At 40.0% G+C, this 15,699-nt stretch overlaps 1 protein-coding gene across 9 annotated transcripts in view; it reads right to left on the reverse strand.

Moving 5' to 3' along the window:
- The window catches only part of Tle4 (transducin-like enhancer of split 4), a 150,112-nt gene that overhangs the window by 14,107 nt on the left and 120,306 nt on the right, over positions 1-15,699 (reverse strand). For all 9 annotated transcript variants that reach the window (NM_001302950.1, NM_011600.3, NM_001302947.1 and 6 more), the window contains 6 exons: positions 5,974-6,093; positions 5,002-5,055; positions 4,371-4,523; positions 3,108-3,240; positions 2,566-2,759; positions 2,131-2,207 (listed from right to left, as the gene is read on the reverse strand). In NM_001302950.1, the coding sequence (NP_001289879.1) occupies positions 2,131-2,207; positions 2,566-2,759; positions 3,108-3,240; positions 4,371-4,523; positions 5,002-5,055; positions 5,974-6,093 (731 nt within the window). The remainder of the gene's footprint in view (positions 1-2,130; positions 2,208-2,565; positions 2,760-3,107; positions 3,241-4,370; positions 4,524-5,001; positions 5,056-5,973; positions 6,094-15,699) is intronic.

The following is a 15,699-nucleotide window of genomic DNA, read 5'->3' on the forward strand; positions in this document are numbered from 1 at the left end:
AATCTAAAATGAGATAGCTCAGGGACCTTAGGGGGATATCTACTATATACCCATAGATCAGTGCATTGCTAAACCCTTATTAGAGAAGATACATCTTGTAGCAAGTGGTAATTAACATAGAGACCCACAGCTGAACAATGTGCAGAGTGTGAAAAACTTTTGGAGTGCTTGAGATGTCTGTATCACACCCCTTTCCTCAAGGCTCAAAATCTATGTCGAAGAGGATGCAGGAAGATTCTAAGAGCCAGAGGTAGCAGATGATTCCAAGGGAGCAGCACTTTGAGACCCAACAGAACTGATACACATATGAACTCACAGTGACTGTGATAGCATACATATGACCTGCAATAGTTCAAGCCAGATAAAATTCCAGCATGGAAAAGGTGAAGTGGCCCACCACTAAGTAAGATGCTGTTTACAAACGATAGCTACCAAGGGAGGAAAAATATTCAGTAGAGCAGTACTAAATATAACAGCCATTCTGCATGGTGGGCCTTGTGCTCAGGAGTAGTTTGGCCAATGCAATATGGAATCCATATGCATTTGTATGTATGTGGGCTTGTTTGTTTACTTTGTTGAGAAAGAACATGGAGTTGGGTGGAAGAGTTGGGGAGGACAAGATTATGATCAAAATATCTTTCATTTAAAAGGGGCAGCATTGCCGGGCGTGGTGGCACATGCCTTTAATCCCAGCACTTGGGAGGCAGAGGCAGGTGGATTTCTGAGTTCGAGGCCAGCTTGGTTTACAGAGTGAGTTCCAGGACAGCCAGGGCTACACAGAGAAACCCTGTCTCGAAAAAACCAAAATAAATAAATAAATAAATAAATAAATAAATAAATAAATGGGGCAGCATCAAATATGGCACCTTACACCAACTGGACTTTTCAACCCCACAACTCTAATCAACATTTCTGAACATTATATCAAAACAAACAAGGAAGACTCTCTTCTGCTTCTGCTCTTACAGAGCTTATACTCAAGTGGGAAGAGGCAGGCAATGGCTACAAGTAAACTTTTAAAAGCTGGGCATGACGGTGCCCCTCTCTAATACCAGCCTAGCACTTAAGGCAGAAGTGGGAGGATCAACAAACTTAAGACCACTTGGGGTACACAGTGAAATTCTATCTAAAAAAAAAAAAGTAGAGGAAAATAGCAAAAGGGAGGGAGGCAAAAAGGGATGTTATTTAAAGACAAGAGTTAGGGCAGAATGCTGTCATAAGGGCTTCTAACAGAGATGTGAAGTGAGACAGTGAATCATAGAAAATGTTGATAGAGGAGGATCAGTGTGAATAAATGCCCAACAGGCAAGCAGCCAGGAGAGGGAGACTTCTGTGGTTACTCAGTCAAGTCTGGATTGTACAGGAGAATGAAGATGTAGCATATGTGTGGTTGGTTCAATTTCAGAAAAGAAGCCAAAGATGTTGGGGGGCGGGGGGAGACGACCCGGGGCAGGTGCTTGAGAGCACATGTGTATACATGTGAGGCAAGAATGTTTCCTATGAAGAAAGAAAAAAGTTTCTTTCTTCTTTTTTTTTTTTGAGATTGAAATACTAGTCTGAAGGTTTTCTTGTCCAATTTTCTAATCCAATTAGAACTGTGTTTAGGTAGTGAGAACAGAAGAGCGCATGTATACAGAAACCAAGACTGTGGAGTAGGATGTGATGAAATTAGACTATACAAAGAGGCTAGAAGAGGTGTGTTGTACTTGGTCTGTTATCACTCCAGGAGAGTGTGAACAGACATTCCAAATGCTCAGCTCACAGTAGAGAAGCCAAATGAGCAAACTACCTTTTCTAGAAATAGAACTGAACAGAAGACTGTCTCTACATGTTCAAATTCTAATCATGCAAGTTTGCATATAAACATCACACTTGCTGAACAACTGCCTTAAAATCGGCAACAGACAGAGAGAAGCCTTGACTGCCAGAGCTGCCTTCCCAACTTACATTTTATATGAAGGCTTGATTTTTTTAAAATGGAACACACAAAACTGAACCTTATTATGCCTTGTCTTTTGCTAAGAGGAAATGAAAACTACTTTGATGCTATTCAGCAATGCCCCAATTCCAAAACGAAAGCAAGGACCAGAGCTTTTTAGATAATGAATCCAAAGGACAAAAGGTACTCACGGTTTTCCTCCTGGAATGCCTGTTAGATTTGGAGGTATTGCTGGCACTCGCATGTGATGGTGTGGATCAAATCCCACCTAAAATTGTTGATATGCAAAACAACAGATAGATATGTTATGCTTTGCATAATGTGGCACCTAAAGCCTAGGATCACAGATAATTTGAAAATATGACTTTAGAGACATTTACAGCAGTATCTATTAATAAAATGACAGGATGCTTGAAATTTAATGGTCCTTTATTCAGGACTGGAACATATAAAAAATTATACTAATTTATTGAGGCTAATGACAAAGGCTTTATTCTCCTATGTGGGTGGGGGAAGGTATAGGGGGCTTTGGGGATAGCGTTTGAAATGTAATGAAGAAAATATCTAATAAAAAAAAGAATGCTGTGTGTTCTGAAACTCTAAACTATAAATGCATGTAAACATACCACAGGTGATCTTCCATAGGCTGCTGCTGCCGCAGCTGCAGCAGCAGCTGCACTCATCTGGGGGGAGATGTTGTGTAGCCCAGCATAGGCGGCTCCGGGGCTGGTCAGCTCTCCGTTCATCCCAGCATGGGGCACGATCCCAAAGGGGGTTGGATATGGACAAGGTACAGCCATCGGGGTCCTCAGGCTTGATGCTGAAGAGAAAGTCAAGCACACAGAAAATGGTTGTTGCACCTTCTTCAGTTGGTCAACAGTACAAGCCATAGTTCAAATGAACTGATTTTACTACTCTCAAAATCAGTCAGCCTTTGGAGTGATTCAATCATTTATCTACCTCCCTCCCCCCTTTTTTTGTTTAACACTTAACGACCTGTTAGATGTGGATGGGGCCACATGCTTGGTTTGGAATACTTGCCTTCTCTAACAGTCAGTCAGTGTGCTGCTCATTACTACTTTTAACAGATTTTATTACTTAAATTACTTAAATTAAAAAAAAAAAAGAAGTATAAATAAATATACAACATATATTTTTCCTTACTAACCTAAGGGGTCCACACCTGGTGGCTTTCCAGGTACAGGCCTCAGTCCAGGAGTAGAATTACTGCCAGGGGTAGGTGCATCAGTTCGTGGAGTAGGGGTATTGGACTTTGAAACAGGAGTAGTAGACTTTTCATTCTAACAAGAGATGGAATATATCAGCTATGAGAGCATAATTTTAAGAGTTACTTATATATTAAAAGAACAAGCAAAACAAAACAGAAAAATGAGACAATTTCTTTAGCTTGTCTTATATCTTACATCAGTTAAAAGCAGCTAGCAAAGAACCAAGAGGACACAGTTCAGGAAAACCTGAACTGAGGATGAACTCAGGAAATTATTTATAAGAATCTGGTCTCACTCAGAGGCCAAAGAAATTCACCAAGCATGCATCCTGAATGTGGGCTAATGCTGGTGGCCATGGTTAAGTCAGGTCCCCAATACACTGTTCACATCCTAAGAAGTTCCGTATCTGACTTGCTGCTCTCAGGATACACCCACGCAGGAATCACCATAGATCCCAGAGGAGGAAGGAGAGGCCATGAAAAGATAACCAGAGTTCCAGAAGGAAGGACAGAGGTGGGATCCAAACCTCACTCTAGCCTTCCATCCATTCTAAACACATACACTCGCTATCTGCACACAAACACAAGAATCCTCTCTCTGATCCTTCAGCTGTGAATTCAAAAGGTCACTGAAAAACACATGGTTTTTAAAAGATGAAAATAAGTGGTGAAGAGAAAAGGGGATTTACGACACACAAATGCAACCAACGCCCTATACAGCCCTATACAGCCCTATACAGGAGACGGCGTAGGGAAAGATGCAGCTTGCTGGCAAATTCAGTCAGGCATTCGTGTTGAGTCCAAGCAGCCTCGTATTAGTGAGAGAGTACTTAGGCAGAAGCAAAACTATTGCAGCTGTGTCTAGCGTGGCAATTCAAATGAAGCACCTAATAAAATGACAGCTAAACTCCTGAGCGAGTTCACCACAAACCACAGGCAATGAGAACATCACACTAACTCTTATCTGTACTTTTCAACTTTACTATGATGTTTTTCTCTCATTTTCATCCACCTATGTCTCTCTTAAGCATACAAACTCAGGAAGCAAATACCATCAAGTTAGTAAACCTTTCTGGTTCAAACATATTTTTAATTAAACTGGAAATCTAAGCCCCAGAGATAAATGGGAAATACACAAAAACTGAAAACCCCAAACCCAATAACTATCTTGGAAGTGGCAGTTCTGGTTAGGGAGCAGCTTACAAGGCTAAGCTCTTTGGATTTGGAGGAAGGAGTACTGCTGGAAGATGCAACAGAAGCGGGGCTGATGGGGGCATCTTTCTTGAGGAGTCGTGTCTTGTCCAGGCCATTCTCCCTTGGGGAATGTGCTGGGCTTCCTCGGGGGGAAGATGGATCCTACAATGACAAACAAGTAAGACTGTCAACTGCGCCGCCTTTTCGAAGACGAAATACACAGAGTAAATTAAAAATAATAATAAGAAGACTGACAACTGACTCATAGCACAAGTCCTTTACTGGGGGCACTTCTAACTAAAAGCACTTAGTAGTACAAAATGTCTGGAATTAACTGGACTTTAATCAATTAACATTAACTGAAATTACTGAAGGAAACATCTGGTATTGAGAGGACATCCCAAAACAAAAGCAAATATCAAAAACTCCATGAGCCTGTAAGGAACATAAAATCAGTAGGGTGACCACTGACACCTGTTATTTCTAGTGGTGGGAAGGACAGTGACATCTGAAAGGAAGGAGCAGCATTTTGAAAGACCCAGCAATGTATAAAGTTGGTAATAGTTTCTCCTAAGTGCTTTGGACACTTGCCTCTGCCATAGCTGCAGAGCAGCAGAAGTAGGGCTAGCTACTAACATACCTCATTGGACACATCAACTACCAAGTTGTCATCACTCTTCTCACCATCACTGTCCTGCAAAGAGGAGGAGAGGCATCACTTCCATCCCCAGGGGGAAAGGAAGCACCATCAATTTCAGCTACATTTATGTGCCCACATGAGGTCCTTATGTTTGATGAAAACTGTACCCAACAGAGTCAAACACTTTATGCAAAATACCCCTTTCTTTATTCTTCATGTTCATGTTATTTATGAGCTAGGTAATGACTCCATTTTCCATTTTTGAAGTACAATGGCCTGCTTGCTACTCTAGAACCCAGAATACAAACTTTCACGCCCACCTAAACATCCTACAAGTGATGGGGTGTGGTTTGGACTGGCAGCTTTTAAAAAAATCTGAATAAGTCACTGTGTGTTAAACTGCAAAGGAAAAATCCAAAGTCTGAGCTTCTTGCGAAGCCTGCAGTCCTGCAGGGAACCAGCTGGCAGGGAGCAGAACAACAAACACTGCCTCCACACTTCCTACCCAGCGTGCTCCCTTCTCTTCTGACCTGCTCAGACCACAGAGGAAATCACGATTCAATTCACATGGAGGACATCAATGCACATACATCGTCCACAACATTTAGTCCTTTCCTCAGTACTCTAGCCCATCCAAACATCTTGGGATTTAACATTTCTACATCTCTAACCACTTACATTTCTATCTAATCTAACAGAAATAATAACTTAGTATATCCAGGTCTTAGATAACTTGCTACAGAAAGCACTGTGGTCTTGCATATATATAAACATAAACATAGTCTTCAGATAATTGATGGCAATAGCTTTGATACACAGATAAAAACACAGTAATTCTTTTTTTTTTTTAAATCGTATAAAGGATACTGTTATCGTGTGTTCTAAAATTGTCTGATAATGGTTAAAATTACCAACTGATAAAAACCACGACAAACCAGCCTTCCCAAAGCAATGGTGGATGGATGGACTTACATAGCGAGCTGCAATTTCTTTTTCTTCTGTTTTCTGCTTTTTGCTCTCTGAGGAATAGTCTGTAGAGTTCCTATGTTTCTCAGAACCCCGGAAACTGGCTGATGGGGATACGGAAGAGCTCTGGAATTAGAAATAGAAGCGGGATTGAAAAAGATCATTCACTTCAGAGAGCAATTAGATAGATCTTTTGTTCTGCAGTACATGCCCAGGAAGCTAAGAGGAGACAAAGAGGAGAGGAGAGGAGAGGTATAGAGGGAAAGAAGCGGAGAAAGACAACGCGAAGAAGAACAGTAGGATGAGTACAACCCAGAGGGCAGATCAAGTCTCACGCACACCAAGCATGTTACCTGTTCAAGGCTTTCAGGGAGTTGGAGAATGGAGGAGACACAAGAGAAAGCACAGAGGGAAAGACAGGATGGTTCTCTTTATTTATTTTGTTTCAAAAAGGTTACTGGCTGACAGAAAGTATATATTTGAAATGCCACAGAAAAATTGAATATGGTTAAGCTTAAAGGGTAATCAATAATTTTTCAATTAAAAACTAAAATAAAAAGAAAACTAACCATTAAAGATTTGAACAACCAAACATGGTGGCCATGTGATATATAGATTGTATGATCATATTTACAGAATATTTTGCTCAGCCTATATCTACAGTCCAGAACATTCAGAATTTAAACAAAAATAAAATCCTTGCAAACACCGAGTATATTTCTGCATATTCTTTATAAGCTGACTCATTCTGGAAACCACAACTCACTGTGACCAGAACAGAGGAAGAGGGTTCATGCCTCAGATTTCATGTTTGTTCTTTCAGCACACACTTAATACTGGTGACAAGGTTAGAAGCCTGGTGGTTCCTGGTCACAAAAGTCAGCATATGTGTGAGAGCTTAAACCTATGGTTGGAAATGTGAAAACTGAAACTACCCCTGATAACCTGTCAGTGCCTGGGGAGATTTTCAGTGGGTAGCGCATGAGGGTCTCAGTGCTGATCTCTAAAACCCCACTTTTGAATCTGGAAGGAGCATGTGCCTATAATCCCAGCCCTTCCACAGGGAGATAGACGGTCGAGACCAGAGAATCCCAGAAGTCTATAAGCCAGCTAGCTTGGTGTACACAGCCATGGACAAGAAGAGACCTTGTTTCAAAAAAGGTGAAAGGCAGGAAGAACCAATACCTCAAGTTGTTCACTAAGCTCCATGCAAACCCTACCCGACCCACCCCCGCCCCCGCCACACACACACACACACACACACACACACACACACACACACACAAAACCAACCACATAACCAACAATAAAAGCCCAACCAATCTATCCTGACCAAAGGGAAAGTTTAAGTAAACACGCGGTTTGAAAGGAAGCGAGCGGGTCCAGACTTGAACAACTCTATTGAGGGGATAAAGGTGTGCAGAGTAGGCGTTTCCCTTAGAAGGGCACTGAGACAGTTTTCCAAGGGGAATATCAATGCAGCTTAGTTAAGAGTCAGCTCATTTTGAAAAGCAGTAAAAAGAATACCTGGAACTAAAGTATCAAGGAAAAAGTTCTAGGAAGAAAAAAGAATTATGATAAAAACATCCTTTGGCCTGAAATCAGAAAAGCAATCCAGAAAACTATTCAGCAAAGCTCTCCTCATTTAGAACTTGTCTCACAGACAAACAATTCATTTGATCCTTTTTCCTTGTCTTAGTCTGGTGGTGATTAACATTTACAGATCCAGAACCTTTGTCAGTGCCTTTAAACTACTATAGGCCATGTGACAGCCAGAACTTCTGCTTCTATAGGTTCCATTTACTTTGGATGAGTCACAGTGTAATGCCTAAATGCCTAAACTTCTAAAGGATGCTGTTAGGGGTTGTGTTATGAACTACTGAGGAAGAGGCTGCCAATCCTAAACCCATCCTTAGTCTAGCCACCCTTGCTGGGGTTTAGATGAATGCTCTGTAAACTCTATGTACTAGTTTCTACTCATACATTCAGTAAGACATATTGTATAAAATTCTCAAAGAACAAAACTCATATTAGATATATTGAAGAAGGTCACTGAATGAACTCCACAGGAAGTCATGTGTGTAAAATGGGCTGGGCACCTTGGAGGGTAAAAGTTCCACACTTTCTTCATCTTATTCCTTTGCCAACAAGATGCATTTTCCTACAAATGAAGTCAGTGATGAAAAAGTTGGTGTGTGTGTGTGTGTGTGTGTGTGTGTGTGTGTGCGACTGTCTGTGTATGGCATCCATGTGTGTGTTTAACCCTGGTCCTTCTGACACTCTACTTCCAGTCATTTCCATTTTTTTCAAAAGTTTAGGAAAAGACAACTTCTAAATAATATTGAACATATTCTCAAATATTAATACCTGTTTAACCTTGGTGCCTATTTATTAGCATATGTGTAAAATCAAATAGCTTTTGTTGTCTTTGTATAGACAGCTCTTCCTTCCTTCGTGTGTTTGTGTGTGTGCATACTTGTCCACATGTATGCATGGGAGAGTACAGGTATATAGGCACATGGCATGTGCTGTTTGAGGCTGGCTGTCTTCCTTGATGTCTTGTCACTTTATTCATTAAGGCAAAGTTTCTTGCTGAACTCAGGGCTTGTCATTTATGCTTGTCTACCTAGGCAGCTTCCTCTACAAATAGGGTGTCTTCCATTTGAGTGCTGGGATTACAGAGGGTCTACCATGCCCACCTTACTACTATGTGGGTTTGGGGAATCTGCACTCAATGAGCCATCCGTCTCTGAAGACTCCTGTCATAATTTTATTGGAGAGCAGAATTACACATTTGATTTTGCTAGTAAAAGAATAAAATAGTTAATTATCACTAGCATTTCGAGGTTAAGCTGTACACTGAGTACCGAGGTGATCAGCAATACCCTAGTGACATGACAGCTCTAGAGTTAAACCGATGGATTTCCACAACAAACTTAGAAGTCCAGCACTCTGCTACTGGATGGGTACCTGGGTTTCCTGAGCATGAGAAAGATTTATATGATGATTAAGACCCTGGGAAAGATTATTTCCATATCTCTTTGATTATTATAAAAGTTTAGTTAGGCTGGTTATTTCCATAGCTTACCACCTAACGTACTTACTGGAACTCAATCATGGCACCGTATATATCTAAACATTTAGACTTATTAGGAAAAATATTTTCATTACAGCTAATCATACACATAAGCAAATCAGATCAATTTAGAAGCCAAAAATACTCTGGATGTTAATGTTTTTAAAAGCTCTTCCTTTAAAAATAAGCATCCACTTTTCCCATGGAAAGAAACAAAATGGTGTTTAAGGGGACGAGGAGGAATGGCGGCATAAAAAGAACCCAGGAGAAAACTATAAACTCTTAAGTTTCATAAGAAAACCCCAACTGTACTGGCAGAACAAATGCATTTCAGGTATGCCTAGTATTATAAACCAGGCTTTTTATAAAAGGAAAAATTTCCAGGCCTTATTGTGAAGTCCACCTTAGATGTTACTGGGGCTGTTGGGCAAATCAGGGTTCTCCAGCAACTTGAAATGGGTAGCCCATACCTGTCTACCTCCAGATCAAAGATGGCCATGTATGGGAAAGAGTTCTATAAAGTATTCTCCAAAGAAAGCCATATTAATATAATTGGCTAATTGTAATAACAGGGATCCTGTAATAGCAGGCAAGGGCACCTCTCTGGAGTCAGACAGTATGGAGCCTTCCATTTTCCAACCTTGTAGCCCCAGGAATGATGTTCACTCTCAGCCAGTCTCTTTGTAGTTTGGGATAACAGGATACCAACTTCATCTGCCCTGGGCTTCTCAGAGGATGAAGAACAACAACTTACATAGAGCTCAAGAGATAGTCTTAGGCACAGAGCCTAGCTCCTCAACAACAGTTAATGCTGATGTCACTACAGTGTGGGTTAGTCCATTGCATTTTCTATAGATGAGGAAAGAAAAGGTTTATGTGAGGACTTTCTAGGCACTTCTGTAGTGCTTGCCCTCAGCATAGATACTCCAATGGCTAATAATGATAGGGTTTCAATGAACCAAAACACACCTCTCAACAATTATAATACAGTTTTGATTATACACTGCAGAGAAAGGACTATAAATACTATATTCACATAGAATTTTCTAATTAGATTTTTAAATATCTACCAAAGTAATTCTCCTTTCCATTCACAAAAGGTACTACTCTTAGATACTACTACCCATTTGCAGATTACAAGCAGAAAGAATATGCTAAAGTTTGAATGAGCATCCAAGATAAGGAACTAAAAATCTGCCCTGGCAAGATAGCTCAGCAGATAAAGGTGCTGACCACTAAGCCTGAAAACCTGTGTTTGATCCCTGGAACCCACACTGTGGAACATGAGACAGAACTTCTCCAAGCTGTCCTCTGACCTCCTCTGTAGCAAGTGTGCATCCCCACCAACAAACAGACAAACAAACACGAATGAATGTGGAAGAAACGTCCTAAAACTCACTGGCCATTATTGGTATTGACTTCGCATCTACTAGGTATTAAAGAGCAAGTCAGTTATATCACAGGTAAACAAGGATAATGAAGAGTCAATGGGTTCCATGAAAATCCAATTAGTGTGCTTTCTTTTCTGGGCTTCTTTTATTCTCAACAATAAACATATGAGTGATAAATTACATGTTACTCTAACTGCAGTGTAGTTCCGAAACTCTAAAACCTTAATATGAGTGGGTCATAGTAAGTTTAGCTTAGAGAAAAAAAGAGAGGGAAGACCAAGATACCCAGAGGCCCTTTATTGATGCTACAACGGAAGTCCTGAATCAACCATTCCTCAAGCTGAAGACTCATGCCTACACCAAAGCAAACAATGGTGACTTCATTTCTTTCAAAAAGATGCCTTTTTACTTCACAAACACGAATGTTTTGCCTGAGGGTATACCTGGTGTCATGAATGCCCTGGAACTTAAGTTCTGAATGACTGCAAGCCATCAGGTAGGTGCTGGGAACTGTCCCCAGGTCCACTGAAAGAACAGTTGATGCTCTTAACTATGAGCCACCTCCTCCAGTCCTTTAATTCAGAAAAGCCATGGTTTTGCTGTATCTTAACAATGAAGCACTACACATTCTAAAAATACTTCCAAGGTTTTGAAATAAAGGCGATAGCCCCAATAAATTTATGTACACTGAAATTACACAGTACCATATTCTGTAGCATCTGATTAATATTTTATTAAATACTATTGTTCAAAATATTCCCATTCAGAGAGCAAATGAAAATAATAATAATAGTATTTGCCTAGTTGCTGAAGTGTACACTATGTGACAGTGTGTCTCTGCCCTTCCTTGCCTTCCTAAAAAGCACCTTGTGACTGGTTAAGATAAAAGCCTGTAGCCTATAGCAGAAGGCAGGATACTAACATAGTACATCCAGAAAGAGGAACTCTGGGACGGGGTCAGGTACAGGAGAGGTACCTCACCCAAACCGAGGAGAGGTGACCAGCCATTTGGCAGACGTAGAATAGTATAAATGGGCTAATTTAAGTTAAGAGCTAGCTGGGGAACTAGCCTAAGCTGAGGCCAAAAGCATCACTATAGCTGCTTCTTGGGGAAAACCCAGGGGCTCAGGATTAGAGGCTGCAGTGGCTTCTGTGAGACCTTGAGGATCATGGAGGTAAAGTTGAAGACAAGGACCGGATCCCCATCACCAAGCAGGGCCGCCTGGTTAAGAATTTGAAGATCAAGTCCTTGGAGATCTGCCTGTTCTCCCTGCCCATTAAGGAATCCAAGATTATTGACTTTTTCCTGGGCACATCCCTAAAGGATGAAGTTCTGAAGATCCTGCCAGTGCAGACGCAGACTCTGCTGGCCAACCGACCAGACTCAAGGTTTTTGTCACTATTGGAGACTACAGTGGTCACGTGACATTGGTGTTGGCTTTAGGTGATCCAAGGAGGTAGCCACTGCCATCTGAGGGACCATCGTTTTGGTCAAGCTCTCCATCACCCCTGTGCAGAGAGGCTAATGGGGCAATAGTATTTGCGCCCCCCCCCCCCAAAAAAAACCATTTCTTGCGCGTGCTCAACTGGCCAGGAAGAATGACGCTGCAACAGGATCCTTCTGCACACGTATATTGGGAGAGCACTGATTGCATAGGCGAAAGAAGAACAACCCCGAACAAGGAAAATGATGCTGCTTATGTACCCCTCCATGTGACATGTCAGCTCCTGATTAGCTGCTCACTCATCACCCCACTACTATGCCCCAGGATGGGCAGTGACTTGGCACGAATTTACTCTTGCACCTGCGCACATTACTTGTTTACCAGTTAGGCAGAGCGGAGGCTCGTTATGGCAATTGTGAAAAAAATAATACCTTAAAAATAAAAAACATTTGGTCAAAATAAAAAGTTTCACATACCAACTCGTATCACATGTAGATTTATGTAAATTAACTAAAATTCAGAGTACCTCTTGTTGACTATGGCCAAGCTCGGAGTCAGTAACTAGTGTTAGCTTATTGCTTATTTCACCAAGACTTTTATTTAAATGACCTACTTGATTAAAGATGTAATAAAAAGCACACTCTGCAGACAATCTCACAGAATTTGCTTTTTCAAATTGACATAAATCAAAACTAACCTCAAAAATTGACTGAACTTTCTGAGGACCTACCCTTATTAAAAGAATCAATTAATACAATCTCTACATAATAAAGTCTATTGTTACTACAATGTTTCATCTTTGTAACATTTCATGCAGGGCATATTCTTTAAAACCATGTGTTGTTATTGTCTTTCTGGTTTTCTTCTGGTAAGAAAAAACTTGGGTCAAGACAAAGTGCTACTAATAATCAAAATAACACCAAACCAGTGAGATGACTTTGAATCAGGACTTTCAGTTTCACAGTGTGGACATAAACTCTTGGGTTCAAGACCAGCCTGTAACCCTTCTGTTATTATCTGGAACAAGTTACTAAAATGTATGCAGTGTTCATTTAACAGAGGGTGGGAATAGGGTGGGGGCATGACTCTAAGGATTCCGTAAGAACTTAAGAGTTCATATTGTGATATCTATTATATATCTATATATCTTATCTATTCTAATAAGCCTGTATAATAAGCCAACCCTCACTGGCAATGGTGGAAACTGTATAATCTTCACTCACTTATGGGCTCACCCAACAAGGATTTACTGAATATATTTTAAGTGAAGAAAAATAAGGAGAGAAGTGAATTCCACTGCCTGCCCTTCCACCAGAAGTCAAAGTATGTATAACAGAAAGGGATATGTAGTTTTTCCTTATGAAATAGAAAGGCAATGCTTTGATATGCAGTCTCTTGTGCTTTGTTTCTGTGGTCTTGGCATTATGCATTATTTGGTCAGGATAAAATGCCTAATAATTTATAAATTATCAATACAATTGTTTTAAATTAGAACATTATCTTAACGTCCTCTTGAGGTTTCTTGACTGTTATTTCCTCTTCCTGGAATAAAGCTGTTGGCTCTGCACCTGAAATTTCATTAAATACATTTTTTTCCTTGCAAGTATAGCTGCAAGAACATGATGTTTTGATGCCAAAGATATGGGCTTGATTCTTATACAGGTGATTTAGTGTCCCTCACTTAATGTCACTCTATACGTGGTCCAAGTTGTGGACTACATGAGGAAGCAAAGATGCAGGGATTTGAGTGTGTACACAAGTACTTCATAGTGATTATAACAATTTTTACAGAAACTAAAAAATATTTGCCAAGTGCATAGAACTTTACATTAAATGCAACTACTTAATTGTCCAGCCCATTCTATGTACACCCTATAATTCAATGGCCCTCAGGTTTGCAAAGTTTAAGATATTCATACACTTTTGTTTTTCTCATGAATTCCCTGTTTTCATCAACAAACAACTTAAAATGTTTGTACAAACAACTTAAAATGTGGGCTATGTACTAGTTAAGAGCTACACATATTAGCCATTTTCTCCTGGAAGAGAAATAATACATTTCACATACCCTGCAATACTCTTTTGTCCACTGTCATTTATCAATGCCACTAATTCTCAACCAATGGGGTATATAAATCTGACTATTTTGAAAACCAAGGTGGCAACATTTCTTTCCTGAATTTTCTGGTTAAGTAGAACTGGCTTAAGAACTATCTTGTGCTGTATTCTGGGGGCAGGGGAGCATTGTTTATTCTCTCTCAGTGTGTGTGTGTGTGTGTGTGTGTGTGTGTGTACACCAATATAATTTCAACACTTGCTTTAAAAAAATTAAAGGATAATGTCTGAGCACTAAGCTTTGGCAAGCCATAGCTTAATGTAATGCAAATGCAAGATACTCACGTTGGCCTTCCCATGTTACTATTTCTCCTGTAAACTATTTTAATCTATTTGAAAGCCTAACATATTTTTCTTCCAAGAGTGTAAACTCCAAAGAACTTCATATATATATTCTGTGTTATACATGGAAATGTCCTATAAAATATCTGATAGCTTTTCTGCAAGAACACAGAAAGAAATAACTGTCAGCCAATTTAAAGACCAACTGCCTAGTAGTTAAAATTGTTAATCTGAACTCTGCTCTTCATTTTGAGACAAAATAGCTAGTTTTCAATGATTACAGCTAATTAGATTTTCAACAAAAAGCAGGTTATTTCTCAGAATAGAATTTGTCAATACAAATATAATATAGCCACATATGTATTTTATTTTTCTAGACATCATAGTATTAAATGTAAAAGAATCATAAGATTAATTTTGACTATATACATAACCCATGACATAAAAATACCATATCAATATATAAGCAATATAAAATGTTTTGAGATATCTTATACTCTCTCTTCTTTAGAACTAAACTTTTGAAGAATGGTTTGCAGTTTATACTTATAGTTCATCTTATTTTTGGATAGGCCATATTTCTGTTTCTTGAAATATGTGTACGGCTTGTGGGTATCATATTAGGCAACACAAATGCAAAAGTTCTCAAAGCCATAAGAGAAACAAACACCCATTAACACTGCAAGCCCCCAGCACGACAAGACAGATGAACAGTGCCATGTCTACTTTCCGTGATTTTACCCGAAGTTTCTTCCTTAGAGGATACGCCTAAGCCTTTTCACTCTAGGGCAGTAGTTCTCAACATGTGCCTTGCAACCCCTTCGGGGATTTGAATGACCCTTTTCAGAAATCAAATAACCTTTTTAAGGGGTCACCTAAGACCATCAAAACCCACAGATGTTTATATTATGATTGATAACAGTAGCAAAATTAGTATGAATATGCAAGAAAAGCCGTCTTCTGGTTGGGGGTCACAGCAGCAGACGGAGCTGGAGTAAAGGGCAAAGCACCGGGGAAGGTTGAGAGGCACTCCTCTAGAGGCTGATGCAAATTCTGCCAAGAATTTTCTTCTTCGCCCATTTCTCAGTTTTTCTGTATCAGCAAACTATCATATTCTGAGAGTCCTCAACCTGTGAGATGAGGCCAGGACCTGCTGTGACTCCCATGTCAGCCTCTCATCCTCTCCTGGCATCTGTACCAGTGCCTCAGTTACAGCTGATGAACAAAGAAGCACAGAATATGCTCAGTCAGTCACATGTGAGTTTCGCTATCTAGGCCGGACATTAAGCATATGTAGCAGGAATATATTGTTCGACCATATTCTTTTGGATTGTTGGTATTCAATATAATCACTTCTGTCATCTCAATAGTTTTATGTGTGAGGGAGTGGGGTGGGCAGGAGTTTGTGTACTTATACACCAAA

Source organism: Mus musculus, chromosome 19 (assembly GCF_000001635.26).
Source record: "Mus musculus strain C57BL/6J chromosome 19, GRCm38.p6 C57BL/6J".
Classification (NCBI taxonomy): domain Eukaryota; kingdom Metazoa; phylum Chordata; class Mammalia; order Rodentia; family Muridae; genus Mus; species Mus musculus.